The sequence below is a fragment of the Lissotriton vulgaris genome, chromosome 2_1, assembly GCF_964263255.1.
Source record: "Lissotriton vulgaris chromosome 2_1, aLisVul1.2, whole genome shotgun sequence".
Classification (NCBI taxonomy): domain Eukaryota; kingdom Metazoa; phylum Chordata; class Amphibia; order Caudata; family Salamandridae; genus Lissotriton; species Lissotriton vulgaris.
In genome coordinates, this window is record NC_141687.1 from 316,572,175 (window position 1) to 316,598,965 (window position 26,791).

The 26,791-nt window shown below is 48.4% G+C and overlaps 1 protein-coding gene across 1 annotated transcript; it reads right to left on the reverse strand.

Moving 5' to 3' along the window:
* Positions 1-23,827: 23,827 nt before the first annotated feature.
* LOC147730251 (uncharacterized) lies at positions 23,828-26,272 on the reverse strand. Its single transcript, XM_086958418.1, is given in 1 exon segment — positions 23,828-26,272. A coding segment is annotated over 1 exon segment (2,445 nt).
* Positions 26,273-26,791: the final 519 nt, after the last annotated feature.

The window sequence follows — 26,791 nt, forward strand, 5'->3', positions numbered from 1 at the left end:
CTGCAGGCCCTCGGATTTACGCAAACTGATTTCGCCTTAGCCAGGCATCTCACTAGATGACATCTTGGTACTTGGGAGATACCATGAGTTGGCGGATGCCAGAGTGGGGGAGATGGAGTCTTTGTTGATGAAAAGATTCTCAGGGCATCACTCGTCACTTCCAGGTGCAACTGTGGCCTGGATACCCATCCACCCAGGGGATGGGTGTCCAGCGCAAGGCAAGCTGTGCTTGAGGTGTGGCAAGTTCGGACATTTTGCGAAGAGATGCATGAGCACGACAAGGTTGCCAGCTGGAGGCGGCAGACAGAAAAAGCCAGGGCCAGTAAACACGTGGTACATGCTGTGGAGAATGAATGTAACGGAAGATGATGAGGAGGATGACGTATTCGTAATATCATACACGGGGAGAGCAAATAAGAGAAAGAGGCTACCACCAATGTGCCAAATCAGCATTGGAGAGAACAGAATCATGGCATTAATAGTCACTAGACCTCAGTAAATATGTTAGATATGGCACAATATGAGAAACTCATCCCCAAACCACCTCTTCTCAACACGAACGCATGAATCTTCACCTATGGAGGAGACACCCCCATTCCACTCCAGGGCGTGATAGAAGTTAAGGTCACTCACAGGGACATGTCGGCAGTCACAAGATTCCACGTGACCAAGGACAGTACGGGGGCTCTGTTGGGCTGCCACTCGGCGGAAGGCCTGGGGTTAGTCATGTTTGCGAAACAAATCCACCAGTCACGCCCTGAAGATATCATGGTGGAGTTTCCTGATCTGTTCAGAGGCCTGGGCTGTCTAAAAGGTGTCAAGGTGAAACTCCACCTTGATGAAACGATAAAACCAGTGGCGCTGCTGCACTGAAGAGTGCCTTTTCATCTGTGACCCCTAGTGGAGGCAGAGTTGGACCGCCTGGAAAAAGGAGTAATTGAAAAGGTGTCAAGTCCCACTCCGTGGGTATCCCCGTTGGTGATAACCGGATAGCTCCTGGCTGCTTTGGTTTTGGAGCTATGTGTGGATATGCGATTGCCGAACAAAGCAATTAAAAGGGAGCGACATATAACACCCACTATTGACGAGATAGTTGCTAATATCAACGTTGCTAAATGTTTTTCAAAAGTATACCTGAACTCAGGGTATCACCAACTGCTACTGGATGAAGACAGTCGATACATAACCACATTTTCCACCCACGTGGGGCTGAGAAGATTCAAGCGGCTCAGTTTTGGGGTATCGTCGGTGGCCGAGGTCTCCCAAGATGCCATTAGGGAAGCCCTGTCTGGTCTAGTTGGTGTAATAAACGTCAGTGAACACGTGCTAATTTTCTCGAAGTCCATGAAGGAACTTCATGTACACCTGTGAGATACCCCGGAGAAGCTCGTAGATCAAGGCCTTACCCTGCACAAAGAGAAATGCACATTTTACACTAATGAAGTCAAGTTTTTGGGATACAGGTATTCGACACATCGGTTGCAAGTGGATCATGCAAAGGTTGAAGCCATTCGTGCAGCGGCGACACCCCAAAATCAAACAGAAGTGGGAAGCTTCCTGGGGATGGCAAACTACTGTGGCCACTTTATCCCGCACTTGGCCACTATTTCAGAACCGCTGACAGAACTCACGAAGAAGGATATGAAGTGGCCATGGTCCATGGCAGAAGCCAATGCATTCATGGAAATCCAAGGTGCACTGTACTCTCGCAGCAGGATGGTAGCAAGGAGTGGGTGCCAATCGCATATGCCAGCCAAGCCCTCAAAGCTGTAGAAACCCGGTATGCCCAGATTGAATGAGAGGCATGGCTATCCGGTGGGCCTGTCAACACTTCGATATTTATCTCTGTGGACACAGGTTTAATGTGTTTACCGACCATAAACCACTTGTTACGCAGTTTGGAGGAACGGCATGCAGTGTGCCACCACGCATAGAACGACTGGCGGTGCAAATTCAGCATTACAATTCTGAGGTTGTGTACAGACTGGGAGTGAATAATCCAGTGGACTATATGTCGCGTCATCTGATGGCCCTCAGCCCTGAAGTCCATACTGAAGTAGACGAGGGTGCCAGGTCTTTCATCAAGCAAATTGTCGACACTGCCTGTCCAAGAGCCATATCCTTGAGGAAATCCGAACGGCAACGGAGGAAGATGCCTGCCTGTTGGCGTCAAGGAGTCACTTCATAACCACCAAAGGAAGACCTTCCTAGACAATCCAGCACCTGACGGATGAAGAATAAGAAGCACGTCTGGGGATGTGGAAGTGCAGAGAAGAACTAAGTGAGTGTTGTGAAGGAGTGATCCTACTGGGAACGAAAATAGTGGTGCCCTCCAATTGTGGAAAAGAATCGAGAAGACTAAAGCTCGCATCGGGTCAAATGTGTGGTTCCCAGGATCGATCGGACGGTAGAGGAGAAAGTAAGGGGTTGCCAAGCGTGTCTTGTAACCAGAGTGGATACCCCAGTTACACCCGTGATCACAGAACTGGCCAGCTCCAAGCCATGGATGACCATTAGCATGGACTGTGGAAGTTTCCTGGACAGGAGACACACAGTGGTCACGGTGGACAGCTACTTGAAGTTCCCCGTGGTCGAGCTATTGAACTCTACATCATTTGAAAGAAATGCGTTACTTACCTGTAACTGCAGGAGCCTCCGGTATATAAAAAAGTAATGTCCTATAGACATACATATAAAGGAATAGGCCTAAGGATCTCACCTTAGTGTCCTATCTACGTCCTTATGTTAAAAGGACCAAAACAGAGTAGGCCCAAGGGTCCCACCTTTGGTAGCCTATCTGTGTCCTTTTGTAAAAAGGACCAAAGTAAAGAGAACCAACCAATCAGCTACCACCTCCTTCTAGAACCTTCCTGTCAGGAGCCTCAGTCTCTCAGATTTTCGTACGCACCAAGCTAGTTAGGCGTAAACTTGTTAGAGAGATAGGTGAGTCCTTCCAGGGGAGGCGGGAGGGTGCATGTGAATCTATGAAAGACACCAATACTGGATAACTGCAGTTACAGGTAAGTAACGCATTTCTTATCCAGTATTTGGGTGTCTTTCATAGATTCACATGCCTGAATCAGAGTAGCAAGCAATACATTATGCACATTTTTTGATGGTACATCATATATGAGTCTGTAGATAATACATATCACGCGACTGCAAACCACCAACATGCATTGTCATGTAAATTCTAGGAAAAGAATGTGCATACCAGTAAAGGATGGAGGGATGTAGGAAGGCTCACCTCACTGGAACAGATGGCGAAGCACTGCTCTGCCCACTGCTGCATCCTTCGTCAGCTCAGTATCCAAGCAGTAGTGCCTGGTGAAGGTGTGCGGGGACTTCCAGGTCACCGCTCTACAGATGTCCAGTACCGGCACTCCAGCAAATAGTGCGCAGACGTGGACATGGCTCTTGTCGAAAGAGCTTTGACTCGTGCCTCCAAAGGCCGTCCGGCCTTGTCGTGGCAAAAGGTGATCGCTGAAGAAATCCACCTTGAAATACTTTGTTTCGTCAGGGGCATGCCTTTCCTTGGTCTACTAAAGGCAATGAAGAGTTGAGATGACTTTCTGAAGTGTTGTGTCCTGTCGATGTAGAATTTGAGACATCTCTTCAGATCTAATGAATGCAGTGTTGGGTTTGGAAAGAATGACCTGAGCACCAGTGGTTCGTTAAGGTGGAAGTCCGAGGGGACTTTCGGTATAAACCGGGGGTTAGTACGTAGAATGACCCTGTCTTCTCTGAACTGCAAAAAAGGATCTTGGATTGAGAGAGCCTGCAGTTCACTGACCCTTCTGGTAGAGGTTAGAGCCAGGAGGAGGGCCGTTTTCCATGAAATGAATTTGATGTCCGCTTTATGGATGGGTTCGAAAGGGTGCTTCATTAATTGGTGAAGGACTACATTGAGGTGCCACGACGGAGGGATTGGTCTTGGTCGTGGGAAGGATCTGAATAGACTTTTAAGGAATTGTTTTATAAGTCTGTCCGCCCACAGGGATGGGCCCTTGGAAGTCCTTGTGAACCTGGAGATCGCTGCTAGATGTACTTTGATGGATGCATGTGCAAGGCCTGATTGCGCTAGATGCAGCAAGTATGGTAGCAGCTGCTGTGGAGTGATATGGAAGGGGTGCAGGCCTTCAGCCACACACCAAGAACAGAACCGTTTCCATTTTAGTGAGTAGGTTTTATTAGTGCTGTCAGCTCTAGCCTTTGCAAGGACGTCTCTACACTCCTGCGGGATGTTTAGGTGGCTGAATTTGCGGTATTCAGGAGCCAGGCTGACAACTTCAGAGGCCTCAGGTTCGGGTGGAGAATCTGCCCTTGGGACATTGTGAGCAGGGCTGGATGTCGGTGTAGGCGAACGGGTGGCCGGGCAGAAAGGCGATGAAGTTCCGTGAACCAGTGCTGCCTCGGCCAGGATGGGGCGATGAGGATCAGAGTGCAGGGCTCCGACTTCATCTTCATGAGGACCCTGGGTATCAGTGGAAATGGCGGAAAGGCGTAGGCAAATACGTTGCGCCATGCGATGGAAAATGCATTCCCGAGGGTTCCTGGTTGGTGATGCCTGCTTGCGAAGCTTGGGCATTTGGCGTTCTCTCTGGTGGCAAATAGGTCTATCTGCGGGGTTCCCCACTCCGCGAAGATATATTTCAGCACCTCCATGTCCAGCTCCCATTCGTGGGATGGTGACCTCTCTCTGCTCAGTGCGTCCGCCAAGACATTGTCCTTGCCCGGGACGTATTCCGCTTTCAGCTTTATTCCATGTTCCAGAAGCCAGTTCCAGACTCTCTGCGATTCTCGAGAGAGTGAAAGCGATTGCGTCCCTCCCTGTTTGTTTAGGTAGTGCATCGTCGTGGTGTTGTCTGTCCTGACGAGCACTGGGGAGTTTCGGATGCATGGTAGGAACGCTTGGAGAGCTAGAAAGACCGCTCTTAACTCCAGTAGATTGATGTGGAGTTTGGATTCCTGTGTCGTCCACTTGCCGTTGATCTTGAGTTCTTGGAGGACCGCTCCCCAGCCTTCTAGGGATGCGTCCGTTGTTATTACGTGTGGTTCCGCTGGGAGCAGGAACGGTAGTCCCTGTGACAGATGTTTGGGCGATCTCCACCACTGTAAGTGGTTGACCATAACTCGTGTGACCTGTATGCGGTCTTTGAATGATCCCGCAGCTTGTGTCCATTGCCTCGTTAGTTCCTCCTGGAGAGGGCGCATCTTGAGGCGGCAGTGGGGAATGAGCATGATGCATGAGGACATCATGCCGAGGAGGGACTTGAAGGTGCGGACCGGTAGAGTCTTCCTCGATGCCACTGACGTGGCCAAGGAGATGAGTTTGACCTTTCTCTCCTGAGAGGGGAAAGCTCTTGCGCGTTCCGTGTCCAGAGTCGCTCCAAGAAAAGTGATGACTTTGTTTGGTTCCAGTGCTGACTTCTCTCGGTTGAGGGTCAAGCCTAGTCTGCGGAAAATATTCAGACAGGCCCTGGAGGATGTGGCTGCGGCTGTCGCACATGGTGCTTTTACCAGCCAGTCGTCCAGGTATGGGAAAACCTGGTGACCCTGTTGACGAAGGAAAGCTATACACCATAAGAAACACAGGGGGTCTATTAGCTAACTATTAGAGCTATGCTATCACTACGGAGTCACCTAGATCTCAACGTGTGTGCAAAAGAATAAGGACCAAGTAAGAAAACAAGTGGATACAAAGGTGAAAAAGAGATCGATACATTATGGACTATTCATCAGTGGCTGACCAGTCCAAAAGAGTGATGTAGGGTTTCCATCAAAAAAGACTTTTGTGATCAGTCATATCATCTGGCCAAACCCTGGAGTGTGAACGGCTAGTCCCCTGATCAATGGGACTGAACCACACAGTGTTGATATTTTAGGATTTGGTCCACCAGTACTGATGAAACATCCGCAATGACTGATCTATTGATGGTTTTGAAAAAGGTGCAACAAAACAGAAAATGTGACTTAAAATAGGATGGAATGTCCTGCTTTACGCAACTTTATTCTATGGACAAGACATGCCTCCTAATTAAAAACAGAACAGTGCAAGATGACAGTAACAAATATCCGTCTGTAAAGGGGCCAACATGTTTCTGCCTATTGGGTGTCTAATCCCACGGCATTCATCAGGGCCTCTGTTCTTATACTCGTTGCACTCTTACAAGTGAAAAAAGTTCACCTCCACCATAAGAAGAAATGGGAAAACTGAAAAGAGATGGTTCACTACGGTACAACCTGTAATAACCATATGTTGTCACCCTCCGACTCACTCGTACTCTAGTGAATCCTGCGAAGGAAAACACATCAAACAATAACTATATATCTGATAGTATCGGTTCTCAATACACCCTATCCACCCAACATTAATGTGTGAAAAAAGTAGTAAATTCAATGCTCACCCCGACTGATGGGTGAAGCTACCTCACCTCGCCTGGACATTGCTCAGGTATAGGAGGCACCGCACTGGTATAGGGAAGAAAGGAGGAATTGTCGCATAATAAAGCTAAAAACATATAAGCCTATCACTATGTGTCAAACTCCTTCCTGTATTGCCCTATTTCCCAGAGTTTAAAACGGAAGTAGGTCCATAGCAGCTCCAGTGGACCCAGCAAACTAATGTCCTAACACTATTAGCTCTGACAACTACTGGTCTAAATCCCAGCAAGATTCTAATCACAAGATGTTATTTATTCATTTTGATACCAACTCTGTAGTATCTTGGCAGCAAATAGTCTCACTTACCTAACCGTCGGTACCTCAAGCTGTCATCTGAGGCTTGGGGGAGGCACCGACCTCAGTGTGGATTGAGTATAAATAGGCTATGGGGGATAGTTTGTATGGTAACCTTCCGCCTAACTAGGATACTACATCTCAACCCAATAATCAATGTGACATGTCCTATACTATATTGTTTGCCCCAAAACATAGAGGACAGTACCTTTTCCAGTGTTCAATACCCATTAATGATCAAATATTAAGTATATTCCACTGCGCACTACTTTGTGTTCGAAACCACGCTCCAAATCACGCGTGATCTCATGTAAAAACTACAAAACTGCATCATCGCGGCCATCTTAGTAGTCTTAACGCGATCACTAGGAAATAACGCGAAAACGCGCGCGAAGGACTACCAGATATCGTCACGGCAGCCATAATTGTAGTCCCGGCATCGGCGTCTTTCAAGATAGACACAATTACGCCGATATTAGGACAACAACAAAAGGGAAACAGTCTCCCTAGGTGTAAAATAAGTGTTCACCCCTCAGCTCTCCCTTAGTGGCAATAAATAGGGAAATAGAAGGACTAATGGGTATGGCGTGATATCGCGAGATCTCGCGAGGTCTCCATGGTGGGAACTACTCAGTGACATCACTTCAGGGCAAACTGGTAGTCCAGCAATGTCGCGCATAGGCAACCTATATAGGATTACAAATGCAAAGTAGATGACTAATGGGCTAAACAGAATTGCACAGCCAATCTGTGTATTTTGACCTTACAGAGACCAATATTACTGTATATAGAGAATGCTTTTCAAAAAACACTATGCCAATCTAATTCCAAGGTGGTAGTATTTTATGGCCAGTGGTCTTCGTGTTCATAGTGCAGTATCTATGTGATTTAATAGTATATCAGAGCTGTCTCGCTCACATGTTGCACTAGGACTTCTATATCAGTGTGTAACGAGTCTCAACAACTCGCATTGGCTTGTCATGAGTCCATGTACCTATTGGTAACATTTGCAATGCCGTAGTAAGGATTTTACAGTAGAGTCCACGGAATATCATCGTTTAATCCCCTTTTGTCTGACTCCAGCTTATAAATTCATTGTTGTTCTTTTCTGAATAGGTATTGAGACACATCACTTATATGACTAGGTATATGCGGTTTCTCTAACACTGTCCATTGAAAATCAGTTTCGTGATGTGCCTGTTCTACAAAATGTCTGGTGAGTCTAGTATGACTTTTTTTTACATCGGAATGAACTCTTGTGTTCCAGTATTCTCGTGCGAACACGCCTAGTGGTCATTCCTACATATCGTGTAGAACACGAACAGGTCAGCATATAAATCAGATTTGTGCTGTTGCAATTACTGAAGTTGTTCAGTTGCCAAGGTCTATTCGTACCTATGTCAATTTCCTTGGTGTGTCTCGTCTGGGGACATACCGAGCATGTGCCACATGGATGATGCCCTACCACCGGAGGGAGATCCCAAAGGGTTTCGCCAAGTTTTTTCAGAATCTCTCTTGGTCGTGTATGAACCAGGCGATCACGAATACTGGTGGCCCTTTTGAATGCAAACAGAGGTTGTGCTATTTTGTCTTTACCATGATTCAAAAGACGCCAGTGTCTTTTAACTATCTTTCGTATTGCATTGCTTCTGGTATTGAAGGTACTCACAAACGTGAGTCTTTCCAATGGTGGTTTGACACATGGGGCTTCGAGGAGTGCCTCTCTGTTGTTGTTCAAAGCTCTTTTTCTCGATAGCTTGATGAGCCGTTTGGGATAATGTCTATCTCTCAATTGTTGACCCAGGTTACCAGCATGTATCTCAAATTCCTCTCTACTAGAACAATTCCTACGGACACGTAGGAATTGGCCATAAGGTAAATTTTGGCGCAGGGACTTAGGGTGATAACTCTCATACAGGAGAAGTGAGTTTCGCGCCATTGGTTTCCTATAGAGTTCACTCTGCAGGCCTGCAGGAGTGGCATAGATAGATAAGTCCAGGAAAGCTATTCTATCTCTGTTGGCTTCCATGGTGAATGTCAGGAACTGATTTTGGCTATTCAACCATTGATGGAATTGGTTGGCAGAGTCCAGTGATCTCCTCCACACCACCAAAACGTCATCAATATAACGCTTCCACCACCTGATAGAGGTGTGGAAGGGGTTGGTGGGGGTTAACACATATTGTTCAAACTGGTGTACATAAAGGTTCGCCAGACTCGGCGCGAAAACGCTGCCCATACTGGTTCCAGAGATCTGGAGAAACAGCTTGTCTTCGTGTCTGAAAACGTTCCTTTTCATGGCCAAAGTGGCTAAGGCCATTATGAAGGGTACAGGTGTAATTGTGTCCCCTATGCTATCCCTCAGGATGGATGTTACAACTTCTAAAGTCTCATCCTGAGGGATAGAGGTGTACAGAGATTCTACGTCTAGAGATACCAACAGGTCTCTCTCTATGTCAAAGTCTATTAGTGGTAGGACTCTAAGCACATCTTTAGTATCCTGCAAGTATGTTGGCATCTGTTGTACAATTGGCCGCAGGAAATGGTCAACAAAAGTCGACAAAGGCTCCAATACTGACCCAATGCCAGATATAATAGGCCTTCCAGGAGGTGGCCTCTGTGGTTTGTGTACCTTTGGCAATAGGTAAAAGTAAGGTGTTATCGGATGTTTTGAGACCAGAAAACTTGCTTCATTTTGAGTAATCCACCCCTCAGAGAGTGCCTCTTCAACTAGATGCTTTATCTCCCTAGTGATATCCTCCGTGGGGTCAGCAGTCAAAGGGGAATATGCTTGTGTGTTGTCTAGTTGTCTGTAACACTCCTTCTTGTAATCCGTAGTGTTCAATATAACTATAGAGCCACCCTTATCTGCGGGCTTTATAGTTATTGACTGATCCTCAGACAAAGTTTTCAGTATCAATTGTTCGGACTTACTCAGGTTATTGTATGACCTGATCTTCTGATTCCATAGTCCCGTGACATCGTCAGCTACAGCTTGTTCAAACGCTAGGACCTGCGGCGGAACAGTGTGTAAAGGTGGCTGAAATCTGGATTTATTTTTTAATCCAGTGTTAGTGACTGTCGTCTGACTTTCCTCAGTGTTCTTATCTTTAAAAAGATAATGGAGTCTCAATTTTCTGAAGAACTGGCTGAGTTCGCATTGGAAGGTAAAAGGGTCCCCATGGTTCGTCATGACAAACCCTAAACCTTTGTTTAATACCTCTTCCTCAGGTGTAGTTATTATCTTGGAGGATAGGTTGACTACGAGGGAGGGTTCCCTGATGGACCTGCTTTCTGGCTCTTGGCAGTCTGGCTCCGTGTCCCCATGTGTGGGCATGTCTGGTCTTGCCATTGTACCCCCGTGTTTTGTGCCGGTCTTATTTTGCCTCTGGGTCGGCGGGGACCAAACCCTATAAAATGTTGAGGATTATAGGCATTGAGAAACCCTTGAAAGTTGGGAGGCGGTGGTGGTATTCCGGGATAGGGTTGTTGATTAGGCGGAAAACCCCAAGGATTAGGTGGCCACCACTGCTGGTATTGTTGGTTGCCATACGAATAAGGTCTACCCCCCCTGGCCCTCCCACGTTGTGGGAAACTGGGTGTGCTTGTGTAGGTGTTATCTGGATCACTACTATCAGATCCTGAGCTAGAGTAATTGGAACCAAAGCGTCTGCCATTGTTCCTGAACACAGGAGGTGAATAAGTGTCACTTGTGTAGGGATACACACGTTCATGTTTCCATTTTGCTAGATCTTTTTTGAATTTGTCCAATTTGGCTTGCAAAATAGTTTCATGGAACTCACCCGAAGATTTATTTGATTCGTCTTGTTGTTTTTTTAACACAATTGGAGTTATCGTTGTTCTTATTGCTGCTTCTAATACCTGTATCTCTACAAGAATAGTGTCAGCTATTCTTTTGGCTGTGCTGATAATCAGTATGAGCCAGTCTCTAGTGCATCTCCATGCTATTAACGACCAGTCCTTCAGAAAGGCTTTATCTTGTAGGAAAAGTCGGGGGGCATTGGAGACCACTAGCCCAGGTGGAGCACAGCTTGGACCAGAGTCCGGGCTTGTGATTTTTTTAAAACCTGAACTTGAGCCCAATCATCTCCTGTACTTGTGGTGACTGTAGAGGATGTGTCTAAGACACTTGGCATACTATCCAAAACAGATTTGTACATAGCATCATCATACGCGAGGCCACTAATTTCTGCCATGATTGTGTTAAGAATTAATGTCAGAGAAATGTGTCAGGAACGCCGAAGCCTAGTCAACACTGAAAACTGCGGTCAACCCACTCTCAGTATCAGGTTAGCAGTCCCAATGTATAGTAAGGAGTAGTTTCTGTCCTGTAACTCCAGTTCTGTAGTAGGGGTATCTCTGTTATAGTCATAATCTAGTGAATAGTCCCGCCCATGTGCGTGGACCCCGGCAATCAAAAATAATCTCTTAAGTTGTCAAAATCATGCAGAAACTGCAAAGACACTTAAGAGAGAATTTAAAGACAAATAATGCAGCCTATATCCACAGGCTACACTGTCCAGTACTTCAACTAGAAATTCCACCAAAAATCACCACACACAGCCCAGCCTGCCAGTTTCTACCATAGAGAAACCTGCCTCCCCCAGTCCCAGACTCAGGAATGATGGAGAGGAAGGTAGGGACAGACAAGCCCCATAGGCTGCCATTATGTGGCTTAAATAGGATACTGTGCCTTTAAGAGAACTTTCCAGACTTCTCCCAGTATCCCAGAATGCATAGCAGGTCCAACTTACTTTCAGTTCTTTTTGAAGGCGTATAAAACGCCAGACCTGCAGCATTGTTCACATGAAGAATTCTCCACCAGGGAGGAGGGAGGGCGCTTATGACTATAACAGAGATACCCCTACTACAGAACTGGAGTTACAGGACAGAAACTACTCCTTCTGTAGTAGGGGATCTCTGTGTATAGTCATAATCTAGTGAATAGAATGGCAAGCCCATCCCCACAACTAAGCGGTGGTGGAGAATAAGTACATAATGCCACTATTGTGCGAACAAATTCCGCAGCGAAGCCTGTCCAACCTGAGCGTCTGCCCTGGCGTCAGTGTCCAGGCAGTAATGCTTAGCAAAGGTATGAACCGACTTCCAAGTGGCTGCCTTGCAGATTTCAGCAATCGGCACGTTACGGAGCAGAGCCGTCGTGGCAGCTTTGCCCCTGGTGGAATGAGCCTTAGGCTTACCTCCTAAGGTCTTATTAGCTTTCTGATAACACAATTGTATGCAGGACACAATCCACCTAGAGATGGACTGCTTAGAGGTCGCAAGACCTGTCCTGACCGATCCATAATTGATAAACAACTGGTCAGACCTACGGATATCTTTGGTTTTATCCAGATAAAATTTCAACACCCTCCTAACATCCAGAGAATGGAGAGACCTTTCCGCTGGGGATGAAGGGTTCTGAAAGAACGTAGGTAAAGTTATAGTCTGGTTGACATGAAAGTCAGAAATAACCTTGGGAAGAAATTTAGGGTGAGTACGCATAACAACCTTAGCAGCATGAAATACAGTATAAGGTTCATTACAACACAACGCCTGAATTTCACTCACCCTGCGGGCCGATGTAATGGCCACGAGGAACGCCGCCTTCCAGGACAGGTGCTGCAACGAAGCCTTATGAATAGGTTCAAAAGGTTCCTTCATCAATCTGGACAGCACCACATTCAATTCCCATGAAGGCGAGGGAAGCCTGACAGGAGGGAATACTTTCTTCAATCCTTCCAGAAAATCTTTGATCACGGGGATCTGGAAAAAGGAAGTCTGCGAAGGGCATTTCCTGTAGGCAGTCAATGCAGCCAGATGAACCTTAATGGAATGCACATTAAGGCCAGACTGCGCCAAATGTAAAAGGTAAGGAAGGATGACATCTTCCTTACAGGTCGTACAGGTTCTTAGACTGGCACCAGATACAAAACCTCTTCCACTTGTAAGCGTATGAAGTCCGAGTGGAAGGTCTCTTGGACTCCTTCAGTATGTCCATGCAATCGTCGGGCAGATTCAGATGGCCATATTGCACTATCTCAGGAGCCATGCCGCCAAACTCAAAGACGAGAGGTTGGGGTGTAACATCCGTCCCCCGAACTTCGTGAGAAGGTCCGGCCTGCACGGCAACCGGATGTGAGGAAGGAGAGACCGGTGAAGTAGGTCCGTGAACCACCACTGCCTGGGCCACTCCGGGGCGATGAGGATCATCCGAGCCCTGGACCGGGCTAGCTTGATGAGCACCGCCGGAATCAGGGGAATGGGAGGAAAGGCGTACAGAAAGCTGTTCGTCCAGTCGATCAATAACGCATTCCCCAGCGTCCCTTGCTGGAAGTACCTGGAGGCGAAGTCTCTGCACTTGCTGTTTTCGGCGGTGGCGAACAAATCTACGTCTGGAGTTCCCCACCTTGCGAAGACTTCTCCTAGTACTTCGTCGTTTATGACCCATTCGTGGTTTTCCTGAAGCAGTCTGCTCAGTGCGTCTGCCTGAACATTCTGCACACCTGGTAGATGGGTGGCCGTTATCGTCAGTCCTCTGGCTAGGAGCCAGTGCCAGATCGCTTGCGCCTCCTGCGACAGAGTGCGCGATCTCGAGCCCCCCTGCTTGTTGAGGTAATACATCGTGGTGGTATTGTCCGTCTGTACAAGCAGAGAGTTGGTCTGGAAGGACGGAAGAAAGGCCTTCAGCGCCAAGTGAACAGCCCTGAGTTCCAGGAAATTGATGTGATACGTGGCCTCCATCGGTGACCACGTGCCTTGAATCTGTAGAGTCCCGGAGTGCGCTCCCCATCCCAGAAGAGACGCATCCGTCACGACAGTCTGCGTGGGAATGTCCTTGTGAAAGGGAACCCCTCTGAGGAGATTCTCCGCCGAACACCACCACTTCAGGGACTGAAGAGCATGCAGCGACAGGCGAATCTTGTCGTCCCAAGATCCTTTCCTCTGATCCCACTGATCCTCCAAGCACTCCTGCAGCGGTCTCATGTGCAGCCGTGCGTGCGGCGTCAGGAAGATACAAGAGGCCATCGATCCCAGTAGAGAAGACACCGTCCTCACTGTTGTAGCTGGAGTCGTCATAAGAGCCTGAGCCTTCCGAAGGAGTGATAATCGTCGCTCTTCCGAAGGAGACACGCTTGCTGACAGCGTATTGATGGAGGCTCCCAAGTACTGTATGCATTGGACCGGAGTCGGGACAGACTTGGCCATGTTGATGTGCAACCCCAGCTTGTTCAAGAGAACGCACGTCTTCTGGAAGTGTGCTTGCGCTTCCGAGAAGGAGGATGCCTTGATCAGCCAATCGTCCAAGTATGGGTAGACGAACACCTTGTTCTTCCTCAGGTGTGCCGCTACCACCGCCATGCACTTCGAGAATGTCCTTGGCGCAGACTTCAGTCCGAATGGGAGTACTGTGTATTGATAGTGATTGGTGCCGACTTGGAACCGCAGGAACTTCCTGTGTTTGTGTGCAATGGGCACATGGTAGTAAGCATCCTGTAGGTCTATAGCGCAAAGCCAGTCTCCCTGTTGCAACTGAGGGTAGATCTGGTGCAACGACAGCATGCGGAACTTTTCTCTGCGAATCCACTTGTTTGCCTGTCGCAAATCCAGAATGGGCCTGAACTCGTTCTTGTCCTTCTTGCGAACCAGAAAGAACCGGGAGTACAGACCTCTTCCTCTCTGAGACAGAGGTACGTCCTCTATCGCCCTTTTCCTCAACAGGATATCTGCCTCCGCCTGAAGCTCGCGCAGCTGAAACTGCGAGCTGACCGGGGGAATCGCTGGAGGAGGGCAGGTGAACCGAAGACTGTATCCATTGCAAACAATATTCAGCACCCACTTGTCCTGAGTAATTTTTCTCCACTCTGCCAGAAAAAGTTGGATGCTTCCCCCTACCGGAGTGGGTAACGGATCCGGGGGAAGTAAGTTCCTAGGGCCTAGGCCCTGCCTGGCCCTTGGGCGCCGAAGCCGACTGCTGGCCTCCTCTGCCCTTCTGCCGCTTCTGGAACGGCTTACGGAACGGCTGCTGCTGCTGCGAGTGCCCCGAAGCCTGTCCCCGGCCTCGGCCTTGCCCTCCGAACCGCCGTTGGAACGGGCGGTACTGCTTCTTGGTTTCCTTGGGCTTTTCCAGGCCCACCGCCGTCAGTGTTTCGGCCTCCGCCTTCATGCGGGCCATTTCATCATCTGCGTGCTTCCCGAAGAGGGTCTCCCCGGAAAACGGCAGATTGGCCACCCTCTGCTGCGCGTCCGGTTTCAGGGACGTCAGCCGGAGCCAGGCGTGGCGCCGTTGGTTGATCCCGTGGCAGAACCCGTGAGCAGCCAACAGGGAAGAGTCCGCAGCCGCGCTGATTATCTGGTTGGCCACCAGCATCCCCTCACTCAGGACCTCCATGAAGTCTTCACGCTGCTCCCGAGGTAGATGCTCCGCAAAGCGCTCGAGGGAGTCCCAGAGGGCGCGGTCGTAACGCCCCAACAGAGCCGTGGCACTCGCCGCTTTCATGGATGTCGCGGAAGTCCCACAGATTTTACGCCCCGCCGAGTCCATCCACCTAGACTCCTTGTCCGGGGGAACCGTGGAGGTCGGGGTGGTGGAGTGCTGCTTGCGGGCCGCCGTGACGATGACGGAGTCAGGCGGAGGCTCCGCTCTCAAGAAGGCCGGATCCGAGTCGGGAGCCCGGTATTTCTTCAGTAGTCTGGACGGGGCCGCTCTCGTCACAGCCGGGGTGAGAAACAGCGCCATAGCCGGTTCTTCCAAGCCCGGCACCAAGGGCAGGAGGGGACGAGACATGTGCCTCTGATGTAGAGTCTCGAAAATGACGGACGTCTTTGGAGTAGGCACTGTCAGTGTAATGCCTAGCTTCGCCGCGCCCCTCAACAGGACGTCTTGAAAGGCAACCAGGTCATCTATCGGGGACACCCTGGTGTCCGGCGACCCCGACAGCGTAGGTGAATAGTCCCTGGTCCCAGACGATCTGGTGCGGGAGCGAGATTCGCGCCTCCTATGGCGGTGTCTCGACCTCGTGGAAGATCTGCGCCTAGAGCGAGAACGAGACCTGCCAGCTCTAGGGCGCTCCTTCGGTTTGCGAGGAGGGGTCTTCCGTGGCTTCTCACGGGGACTCTTTGGATCCTCCCGGGGCTTCGGTTTCGGGGTCCCCTTGGGAGGAACAGGCAGTGACGGCAGTGAAGCGGACCTCGGCGGAGGCACCACCGGCCGCGGGGCGGGCCCATGCGGCGGGACCGGAGGTGGAGCAGGATCCTCCGTAGGAAGTGGTGGCACGGGCGGAGGGTCCTCCTTCGGTACGGGTGGAGGAGGAGGAGTCCCGGGTCGAGATGGAGTGTACACTTCCGAGTACACCGAGCCCGGTGAACCTTTAGGGGACGGGTGCGGAGATCCATCCCCATCCGCAGGCGACCTCTTCCTCTTGCGTCCACTGGAAGTGGCGTGACTCCTGGGGCTAGAGCCCCCTCTGCGTCGTTTGGGAGAGGGAGACCTACTCCTCGACGCTGACCGCTGTCTGCTGGACGCAGAACGACGCTTTTCCGGCGTCGAACGGCGCTTCCTGGACTCCGGCGTCGAACGTCGTCCCCTCGACGTCGACCCTCTCATCCTCGGCGTCGAACGTCGACCCCTCGACGTCGATCCCCTCTTGCGCGACCTCTCACGTCGTCCTCTCGACGTCGGGCGGTCCGCCCTCGGCGTCGATCGCCGTCGTCGTCTTGATGTTCCCGACGTCGAGGAGCCCCTCGACGACGATCGGCGGTGTCGCCTCGACGACGATCGGCGGTGTCGCCTCGACGACGACCGACGGTGTCGCCTCGACGGCGAGCGTCGGTGCCGCTTCGACGGCGAGCGCCGATGCACGTCCCTGCGCCTTCGGCGTCGGTATGAAGACCTCGACGTCGACGGCGGCTTCGACGTCGGCTTCTCCTTCGCCGTCGAGTCGTCACGCCGTCTCGACCCGGAGCCCCGGGGAGACGGGGAGCACGCCGTCGTCATCCCTCTCGACGCCGCCGTCGAAGCCTTCGACGTCGACGGAGAATGGGATCGTTGGCTGGACTTCCTGCCCCCGGGGAGCCCCCCAGGGGCCTCAGCAGAGGCAGAGGGATCCCTCCCAGGCTGCCCAGACCCACCTGCAGCACGTTGGCGCCTATCCTCCAGGCCAGCCAGCCTGATCTTCAATCTGTCCCTGAGTGTCCTAGCAGAAAGTTGCTGGCAGATCACACACTCCTCAGGGCCATGATCTTCTGGAAGGCACACGATGCAGACATCATGGGGGTCGCTTTTGGCCTTCTTCCTCTCACATGCTGGGCACTTAACAAAAAGGCCAGGCATTTCGGAGCCCCAAAACGCCTAAAAAACAGCACAAGGGTGAGAAGAGAACACCAAGCAGTAATCACAGCACTTTTAAAAGTCAAAAAGTGCAAAAACGAATTCAATAAACCCTTGAAAAAGGGAGAGCTCAATGCCAGGGTCCTGTAAGCAGGAGCCGGAAAAAAGAACTGAAAGTAAGTTGGACCTGCTATGCATTCTGGGATACTGGGAGAAGTCTGGAAAGTTCTCTTAAAGGCACAGTATCCTATTTAAGCCACATAATGGCAGCCTATGGGGCTTGTCTGTCCCTACCTTCCTCTCTATCATTCCTGAGTCTGGGACTGGGGGAGGCAGGTTTCTCTATGGTAGAAACTGGCAGGCTGGGCTGTGTGTGGTGATTTTTGGTGGAATTTCTAGTTGAAGTACTGGACAGTGTAGCCTGTGGATATAGGCTGCATTTAAATTCTCTCTTAAGTGTCTTTGCAGTTTCTGCATGATTTTGACAACTTAAGAGATTATTTTTGATTGCCGGGGTCCACGCACATGGGCGGGACTATTCACTAGATTATGACTATACACAGAGATCCCCTACTACAGAACTGGCTACACCATCAATAGTATGGTGGTATAATGCGGACTCGCAGCCAAAAAGCTGCTCATTACTGGTAAATACACCAACTTCTCAAAGGGGGGGTCCAAGGGATTTAGAGTTTAAAGACCCACACCTGGTTTTATCCCCAGCTCCAAATAGATATACACCATAAGAAACACAGGGGGTCTATTAGCTAACTATTAGAGCTATGCTATCACTACGGAGTCACCTAGATCTCAACGTGTGTGCAAAAGAATAAGGACCAAGTAAGAAAACAAGTGGATACAAAGGTGAAAAAGAGATCGATACATTATAGACTATTCATCAGTGGCTGACCAGTCCAAAAGAGTGATGTAGGGTTTCCATCAAAAAAGACTTTTGTGATCAGTCATATCATCTGGCCAAACCCTGGAGTGTGAACGGCTAGTCCCCTGATCAATGGGACTGAACCACACAGTGTTGATATCTTAGGATTTGGTCCACCAGTACTGATGAAACATCCGCAATGACTGATCTATTGATGGTTTTGAAAAAGGTGCAACAAAACAGAAAATGTGACTTAAAATAGGATGGAATGTCCTGCTTTACGCAACTTTATTCTATGGACAAGACATGCCTCCTAATTAAAAACAGAACAGTGCAAGATGACAGTAACAAATATCTGTCTGTAAAGGGGCCAACATGTTTCTGCCTATTGGGTGTCTAATCCCACGGCATTCATCAGGGCCTCTGTTCTTCTACTCGTTGCACTCTTACAAGTGAAAAAAGTTCACCTCCACCATAAGATGAAATGGGAAAACTGAAAAGAGATGGTTCACTACGGTACAACCTGTAATAACCATATGTTGTCACCCTCCGACTCACTCGTACTCTAGTAAATCCTGCGAAGGAAAACACATCAAACAATAACTATATATCTGATTGTATCGGTTCTCAATACACCCTATCCACCCAACATTAATGTGTGAAAAATGTAGTAAATTCAATGCTCACCCCGACTGATGGGTGAAGCTACCTCACCTCGCCTGGACACTGCTCAGGTATAGGAGGCACCGCACTGGTATAGGGAAGAAAAGAGGTACTAAACAAAGGTTTAGGGTTTGTCATGACGAACCAGGGGGACCCTTTTACCTTCCAATGCGAACTCAGCCAGTTCTTCAGAAAATTGAGACTCAATTATCTTTTTAAAGATAAGAACACTGAGGAAAGTCAGACGACAGTCACTAACACTGGATTAAAAAATAAATCGAGATTTCAGCCACCTTTACACACTGTTCCGCCGCAGGTCCTAGCGTTTGAACAAGCTGTAGCTGACGATGTCACAGGACTATGGAATCAGAAGATCAGGTTATACAATAACCTGAGTAAGTCCGAACAATTGATACTGAAAACTTTGTCTGAGGATCAGTCAATAACTATAAAGCCCGCAGATAAGGGTGGCTCTATAGTTATATTGAACACTACGGATTACAAGAAGGAGTGTTACAGACAACTAGACAACACACAAGCATATTCCCCTTTGACTGCTGACCCCACGGAGGATATCACTAGGGAGATAAAGCATCTAGTTGAAGAGGCACTCTCTGAGGGGTGGATTACTCAAAATGAAGCAAGTTTTCTGGTCTCAAAACATCCGATAACACCTTACTTTTACCTATTGCCAAAGGTACACAAACCACAGAGGCCACCTCCTGGAAGGCCTATTATATCTGGCATTGGGTCAGTATTGGAGCCTTTGTCGACTTTTGTTGACCATTTCCTGCGGCCAATTGTACAACAGATGCCAACATACTTGCAGGATACTAAAGATGTGCTTAGAGTCCTACCACTAATAGACTTTGACATAGAGAGAGACCTGTTGGTATCTCTAGACGTAGAATCTCTGTACACCTCTATCTCTCAGGATGAGACTTTAGAAGTTGTAACATCCATCCTGAGGGATAGCATAGGGGACACAATTACACCTGTACCCTTCATAATGGCCTTAGCCACTTTGGCCATGAAAAGGAACTTTTTCAGACATGAAGACAAGCTGTTTCTCCAGATCTCTGGAACCAGTATGGGCAGCGTTTTCGCGCCGAGTCTGGCGAACCTTTATGTACACCAGTTTGAACAACAATATGTGTTAACCCCAACCAACCCCTTCCACACCTCTATCAGGTGGTGGAAGCGTTATATTGATGACGTTTTGGTGGTGTGGAGGGGATCACTGGACTCTGCCAACCAATTCCATCAATGGTTGAATAGCCAAAATCAGTTCCTGAAATTCACCATGTAAGCCAACAGAGATAGAATAGCTTTCCTGGACTTATCTATCTATGCCACTCCTGCAGGCCTGCAGAGTGAACTCTATAGGAAACCAATGGCGCGAAACTCACTTCTCATGTATGAGAGTTATCACCCTAAGTCCCTGCGCCAAAATTTACCTTATGGCCAATTCCTACGTGTCCGTAGGACTTGTTCTAGTAGAGAGGACTTTGAGATACATGCTGATAACCTGGGTCAACAATTGAGAGATAGACATTATCCCAAACAGCTCATCAAGCAATCGAGAAAAAGAGCTTTGAACAACAACAGAGAGGCACTCCTCGAAGCCCCATGTGTCAAACCACCATTGGAAAGACTCACGTTTGTGAGTACCTTCAATACCAGAAGCAATGCAATACAAAAGATAGTTAAAAGACACTGGCGTCTTTTGAATCATGGTAAAGACAAAATAGCACAACCTCTGTTTGCATTCAAAAGGGCCACCAGTATTCGTGATCGCCTGGTTCATACACGACCAAGAGAGATTCCGAAAAAACTTGGCGAAACCCTTTGGGATCTCCCTCCGGTGGTAGGGCATCATCCATGTGGCACATGCTCGGTATGTCCCCAGACGAGACACACCAAGGATATTGACATAGGTATGAATAGACCTTGGCAACTGAACAACTTCAGTAATTGCAACAGCACTAATCTGATTTATATGCTGACCTGTTCGTGTTCTACACGATATGTAGGAATGACCACCAGGCGTGTTCGCACGAGAATACTGGAACACAAGAGTTCATTCCGATGTAAAAAAAGTCATACTAGACTCACCAGACATTTTGTAGAACAGGTACATCACGAAACTGATTTTCAATGGACAGTGTTAGAGAAACCGCATATACCTAGTCATATAAGTGATGTGTCTCAATACCTACTCAGAAAAGAACAACAATGGATTTATAAGCTGGAGTCAGACAAAAGGGGATTAAACGATGATATTCCGTGGACTCTACTGTAAAATCCTTACTACAGCATTGCAAATGTTACCAATAGGTACATGGACACATGACAAGCCAATGCGAGTTGTTGAGACTCGTTACACACAGATATAGAAGTCCTAGTGCAACATGTGAGCGAGACAGCTCTGATATACTATTAAATCACATAGATACTGCACTATGAACACGAAGACCACTGGCCATAAAATACTACCACCTTGGAATTAAATTGGCATAGTGTTTTTTGAAAATCATTCTCTATATATAGTAATATTGGTCTCTGTAAGGTCAAAATACACAGATTGGCTGTGCAATTCTGTTTAGCCCATTAGTCATCTACTTTGCATTTGTAATCCTATATAGTTTGCCTATGCGCGACATTGCTGGACTACCAGTTTGCCCTGAAGTGATGTCACTGAGTAGTTCCCACCATGGAGACCTCGCGAGATCTCGCGATATCACGCCATACCCATTAGTCCTTCTATTTCCCTATTTATTGCCACTAAGGGAGAGCTGAGGGGTGAACACTTATTTTACACCTAGGGAGACTGTTTCCCTTTTGTTGTTGTCCTAATATCGGCGTAATTGTGTCTATCTTGAAAGACGCCGATGCCGGGACTACAATTATGGCTGCCGTGACGATATCTGGTAGTCCTTCGCGCGCGATCACGCGTTATTTCCAAGTGATCGCGTTAAGACTACTAAGATGGCCGCGATGATGCAGTTTTGTAGTTTTTACATGAGATCACGCGTGATTTGGAGCGTGGCTTCGAACACAAAGTAGTGCGCAGTGGAATATACCTAATATTTGATCATTAATGGGTATTGAACACTGGAAAAGGTACTGTCCTCTATGTTTTGGGGCAAACAATATAGTATAGGACATGTCACATTGATTATTGGGTTGAGATGTAGTATCCTAGTTAGGCGGAAGGTTACCATACAAACTATCCCCCATAGCCTATTTATACTCAATCCACACTGAGGTCGGTGCCTCCCCCAAGCCTCAGATGACAGCTTGAGGTACCGACGGTTAGGTAAGTGAGACTATTTGCTGCCAAGATACTACAGAGTTGGTATCAAAATGAATAAATAACATCTTGTGATTAGAATCTTGCTGGGATTTAGACCAGTAGTTGTCAGAGCTAATAGTGTTAGGACACTAGTTTGCTGGGTCCACTGGAGCTGCTATGGACCTACTTCAGTTTTAAACTCTGGGAAATAGGGCAATACAGGAAGGAGTTTGACACATAGTGATAGGCTTATATGTTTTTAGCTTTATTATGCGACATTTCATCCTTTCTTCCCTATACCAGTGCGGTGCCTCCTATACCTGAGCAGTGTCCAGGCGAGGTGAGGTAGCTTCACCCATCAGTCGGGGTGAGCATTGAATTTACTACTTTTTTCACACATTAATGTTGGGTGGATAGGGTGTATTGAGAACCGATACAATCAGATATATAGTTATTGTTTGATGTGTTTTCCTTCGCAGGATTCACTAGAGTACGAGTGAGTCGGAGGGTGACAACATATGGTTATGACAGGTTGTACCGTAGTGAACCATCTCTTTTCAGTTTTCCCATTTCTTCTTATGGTGGAGGTGAACTTTTTTCACTTGTAAGAGTGCAACGAGTATAAGAACAGAGGCCCTGATGAATGCCGTGGGATTAGACACCCAATAGGCAGAAACATGTTGGCCCCTTTACAGACAGATATTTGTTACTGTCATCTTGCACTGTTCTGTTTTTAATTAGGAGGCATGTCTTGTCCATAGAATAAAGTTGCGTAAAGGAGGACATTCCATCCTATTTTAAGTCACATTTTCTGTTTTGTTGCACCTTTTTCAAAACCATCAATAGATCAGTCATTGCGGATGTTTCATCAGTACTGGTGGACCAAATCCTAAGATATCAACACTGTGTGGTTCAGTCCCATTGATCAGGGGACTAGCCGTTCACACTCCAGGGTTTGGCCAGATGATATGACTGATCACAAAAGTATTTTTTGATGGAAACCCTACATCACTCTTTTGGACTGGTCAGCCACTGATGAATAGTCTATAATGTATCGATCTCTTTTTCACCTTTGTATCCACTTGTTTTCTTACTTGGTCCTTATTCTTTTGCACACACGTTGAGATCTAGGTGAATCCGTAGTGATAGCATAGCTCTAATAGTTAGCTAATAGACCCCCTGTGTTTCTTATGGTGTATATCTATTTGGAGCTGGGGATAAAACCAGGTGTGGGTCTTTAAACTCTATATCCCTTGGACCCCCCCCCCCCTTTTGAGAAGTTGGTGTATTTACCAACGAAGGAAAGCTGCCACAGGAGAGAGGCATTTTGTAAATATCCGTGGGGCAGATTTGAGGTCAAACGGGAGGATACCAAATTGGTAGTGGTCTCCTGCCACTGCAAACCTGAGGTACTTCCTGTGTCCTTTGAGGATAAGAATATGATAGTAGGCGTCCTGCAGGTCTAGGGACGTCATGTAGTCGCCTTCCTCTAGGAGACCCAGGATTTCCTGTAGTGTGACCATACGGAACGATTGTTTCTTTAGGAACACATTGAGTGCCCTGAGGTCGAGGATTGGCCTCCACTTTTTTCCTTTCTTGTGAATTAGGAAGAAATGGGAGTAGAAACCTTTCCCTTTTTGGGCCTGAGGAACTCTCTCTATCGCTCCCTTTTGGAGCATGGCAGCGATTTTCTGAAGAAGCAGCCGTAGGTGTCTGTGGGACCGTTTGGCTGGCGGTGTCGTTGGGGGGGATTGAGACAAATTCTAGGGAATGTCCGAATTGGATGAGTTGTAGCACCCACCGATCTGTTGTTATCTTTTGCCAATTGTTTAGGAAGTATGTGAGTTTCCCTCCAAGTCTTAAAAACTGCAATGGTGGATGGACTGGCCATTGGAATGAGTCATTGGCGGTTGCCAGCAGGTCTTTTTTGATTTTTCCCCCTGTAGTTTGACTTGTTGTTGGAAGACTGGCGTCCTGGCTGGTTTTGTCGCTGTTGGTACTGCGTTTTGCTCTGGGTGTACGGATAGGAGGACCTATTTTGGTAGGAGCCCCTATATGCAGGTTGTCCTCTTCCTCTGTTTCCACGAAAGGACTGGTTCCTGAATTGCAGAGTTCCCAGAGCTCTGGCCGTATCTGTGTCCTTTTTGATAGTGGTGAGGGCCTCATCAATTTTTTCGCCAAAGAGATGCTGGCCGTCATAGGGCATATCGATGATTTTTGTTTGCACTTCCTGGCGGAAGGAGGTGGCCTTGAGCCAGCCTTGTCTTCTCAGCACAGCAGCACCTGCCAGCTGCCTGAAACCAGTCATGGCAACGTCTATTGCACAGTCAATCAGCTCGGAGGCAGATGTTTGGCCCTCTAGGAGAAGCGAATGTGCCTCCTCCTTTAGATCCTCTGGCAGATTATCTAGGTAGGGTGCAATGTCTGCCCAGAGTTGACGGTTGTAACGGCCCAGAAGTGCTATTGAATTCGCCACTTTCACTGTCATGGCCGACGTGGTGGAGAAACGTTTTCCAATGGTATCCAGTTTTCTGCCTTCCTTGTCAGGTGGCGTCGACAGAGGCGTTGCTGGATTACGCAAGTTTTTCTGCGCCGCTTGGGTTACCACAGAGTCTGCCTTGGGGTGACCCGTGAGGCATGCTGGCGCCGATGAGGTTGCCTTGTATTTTTTATCAAGCCTGGGCACTACCACAGGAATTGAAGCTGGCGTTTGCATTAGTTGTTTGCCTTGTTTCCAGAGGAAGTCAATGATTGGGATTGACTTAGTAGGCTCCTTAAAATCGTAGAGGAAGCATTCAGTCTCCAGGGTTTCCATAGACATATGGAACCGTTTGGCCGCCCGCTCTAAAAGGTTATGGAAACTGCCGATGTCTACAGGTGGTGATTCCGAAGACTGCGGTTCTGGAGAGGCCGGGGAATGTGCGACATAGTCCTGGTCTGCATCAGGGTCTGATTCGTCGTCACGGACCTCACCTTCTTCTTGATCCATCTCCTCGTCGTCAGACGAGAGAATGTCTTGTGTTGGCTCCTGGTCTTTAGAAAGCACCAGTGGAGGAGGCTTGTGTCGAGGCACAGGAGCAGGTACCTGTGCAACTGGAAGTGCAGGCGTAGTGGTTTTCTCTGGGAACCGCTCTTTGTAGTCCTTTATGAGGAATTGCAAATCTGAGACAATGGATGCTGGTAGGCACACCATCGGTGTAACTTGTGTGTGCACCTGAGTGTGGACTGTCAGTTCTACATGCTCCTCCTCTTCCGGTTCCTCGTCTGTGCTTTGGCACTTAAGCACCAAGTCTGATGGGCTAGTGGCCTGTGTATATAACTCCTCCTCCGACTCTTCATCTTGCAATAGGCAGGATGGAGTCAGTTGTTGCACCTTACTGGGCGACATCAGGTCTGGCGTGATTGGCCTTTCAGTAATCTTAAAGGTGATATGGGATGTCTGAGGCGGGAAGGCATCCATGGTATGCGATAGTAGCTCAGACTCTTTCCATGCCCCTGCGGTCGTCGACGCTTGTGTCGACGGTGCCGGCGTAGAAATTTCCTTAGTCGACGGTAATTTACCCTTCGTCGACGGTGTCCTCGTCGACGTGGCTTTCGTCGACGGCAATTTCTCCCCCGTCGACGATTTTCCCGTTGTCGACGATTTCGCCGTCGTCGATGGAATACTCCTCGTCGACGAGATAGGCTTCGTCGACGGTATGGTCTTCGTCGACGGAGTCGTCGTCGGTGTCGTCGACGTCGATCTCGTCGTCGACGGCAGAATCTTAGTCGTCGATGGAGTGACTGGAATGGTCGACGGTACAGGCCTACTCGTCGACGATGAAGGTGTCGTCCTTGTCGTCGAGGAGGTTGCCGACGATGCTGTCGTCGTCGACACTGTCGTCGTTGACGTCGAGACAGTTTTCTGTGCTGTGGTGACCATTGACGCTGTCGTCGTCGTCAAGACCAGCGGCTGCTTCCTGGTGACAGGAAGGTCCTTGCCAGACACTGGGGTTCTGCCCTCCGAGGACTTTTTGGAAGCCTTCTTAGGAGAGGTGTCTGAGGGGTTAGGGGAAGCAACCCTTAGCCTCTTCAAGGAAAAATGCGAAGTACCAGAAACACTCTCACCTTCTGATACCAAGTCGCTTTCAGGTTTGTTCTTCAGCCTGTTTAACCAGAGTAGTAGGCGTCCTTCTCGGTCCTTGAGGGTTTTGTTTGAGAAGGTCCTACATATTTTGCAGTCCTTGGCTTGATGCTAGGGGTAGAGGCAATATAAACAGGTTTCATGTTTATCCTCTACATGGAGCCTTTTTTTACTACAAGAGGAACAGGCTCTAAAGAGACCTTTTTTCTGGCTATCAGTCATAACGATAGAAGTTGGATAAATTCGTTTTTTGAAGAAAGAAGCAAGTTTCCTGAGGGGAACTCAGGTGGAGACTCCCTAGCACAACGTGCGGTAGAAAATCTGAGAGACTGAGGCTCCTGACAGGAAGGTTCTGGAAGGAGGTGGTACCTGATTGGTTGGTTCTCTTTACTTTGGTCCTTTTTACAAAAGGACACAGATAGGCTACCAAGGTGGGACCCTTGGACCTACTCTGTTTTGGTCCTTTTTACATAAGGACGTAGATAGGACACTAAGGTGAGATCCTTAGGCCTATTCTTTTATATGTATGTCTATAGGACATTACTTTTTATATACCGGAGGATCCCGTCTCGACGACGGGGAATGATTCAGGCATGTGAATCTATGAAAGACACACAAATACTGGATAAGCATCAAGCCAGTTCTGGAGAAGACGTTCGCCCTATTGGGTGTACGCACAGATAATGGACCCCTTTCAGGGACGGGAGTTTTGCAAATATACAGAGCACTACAACATACAAC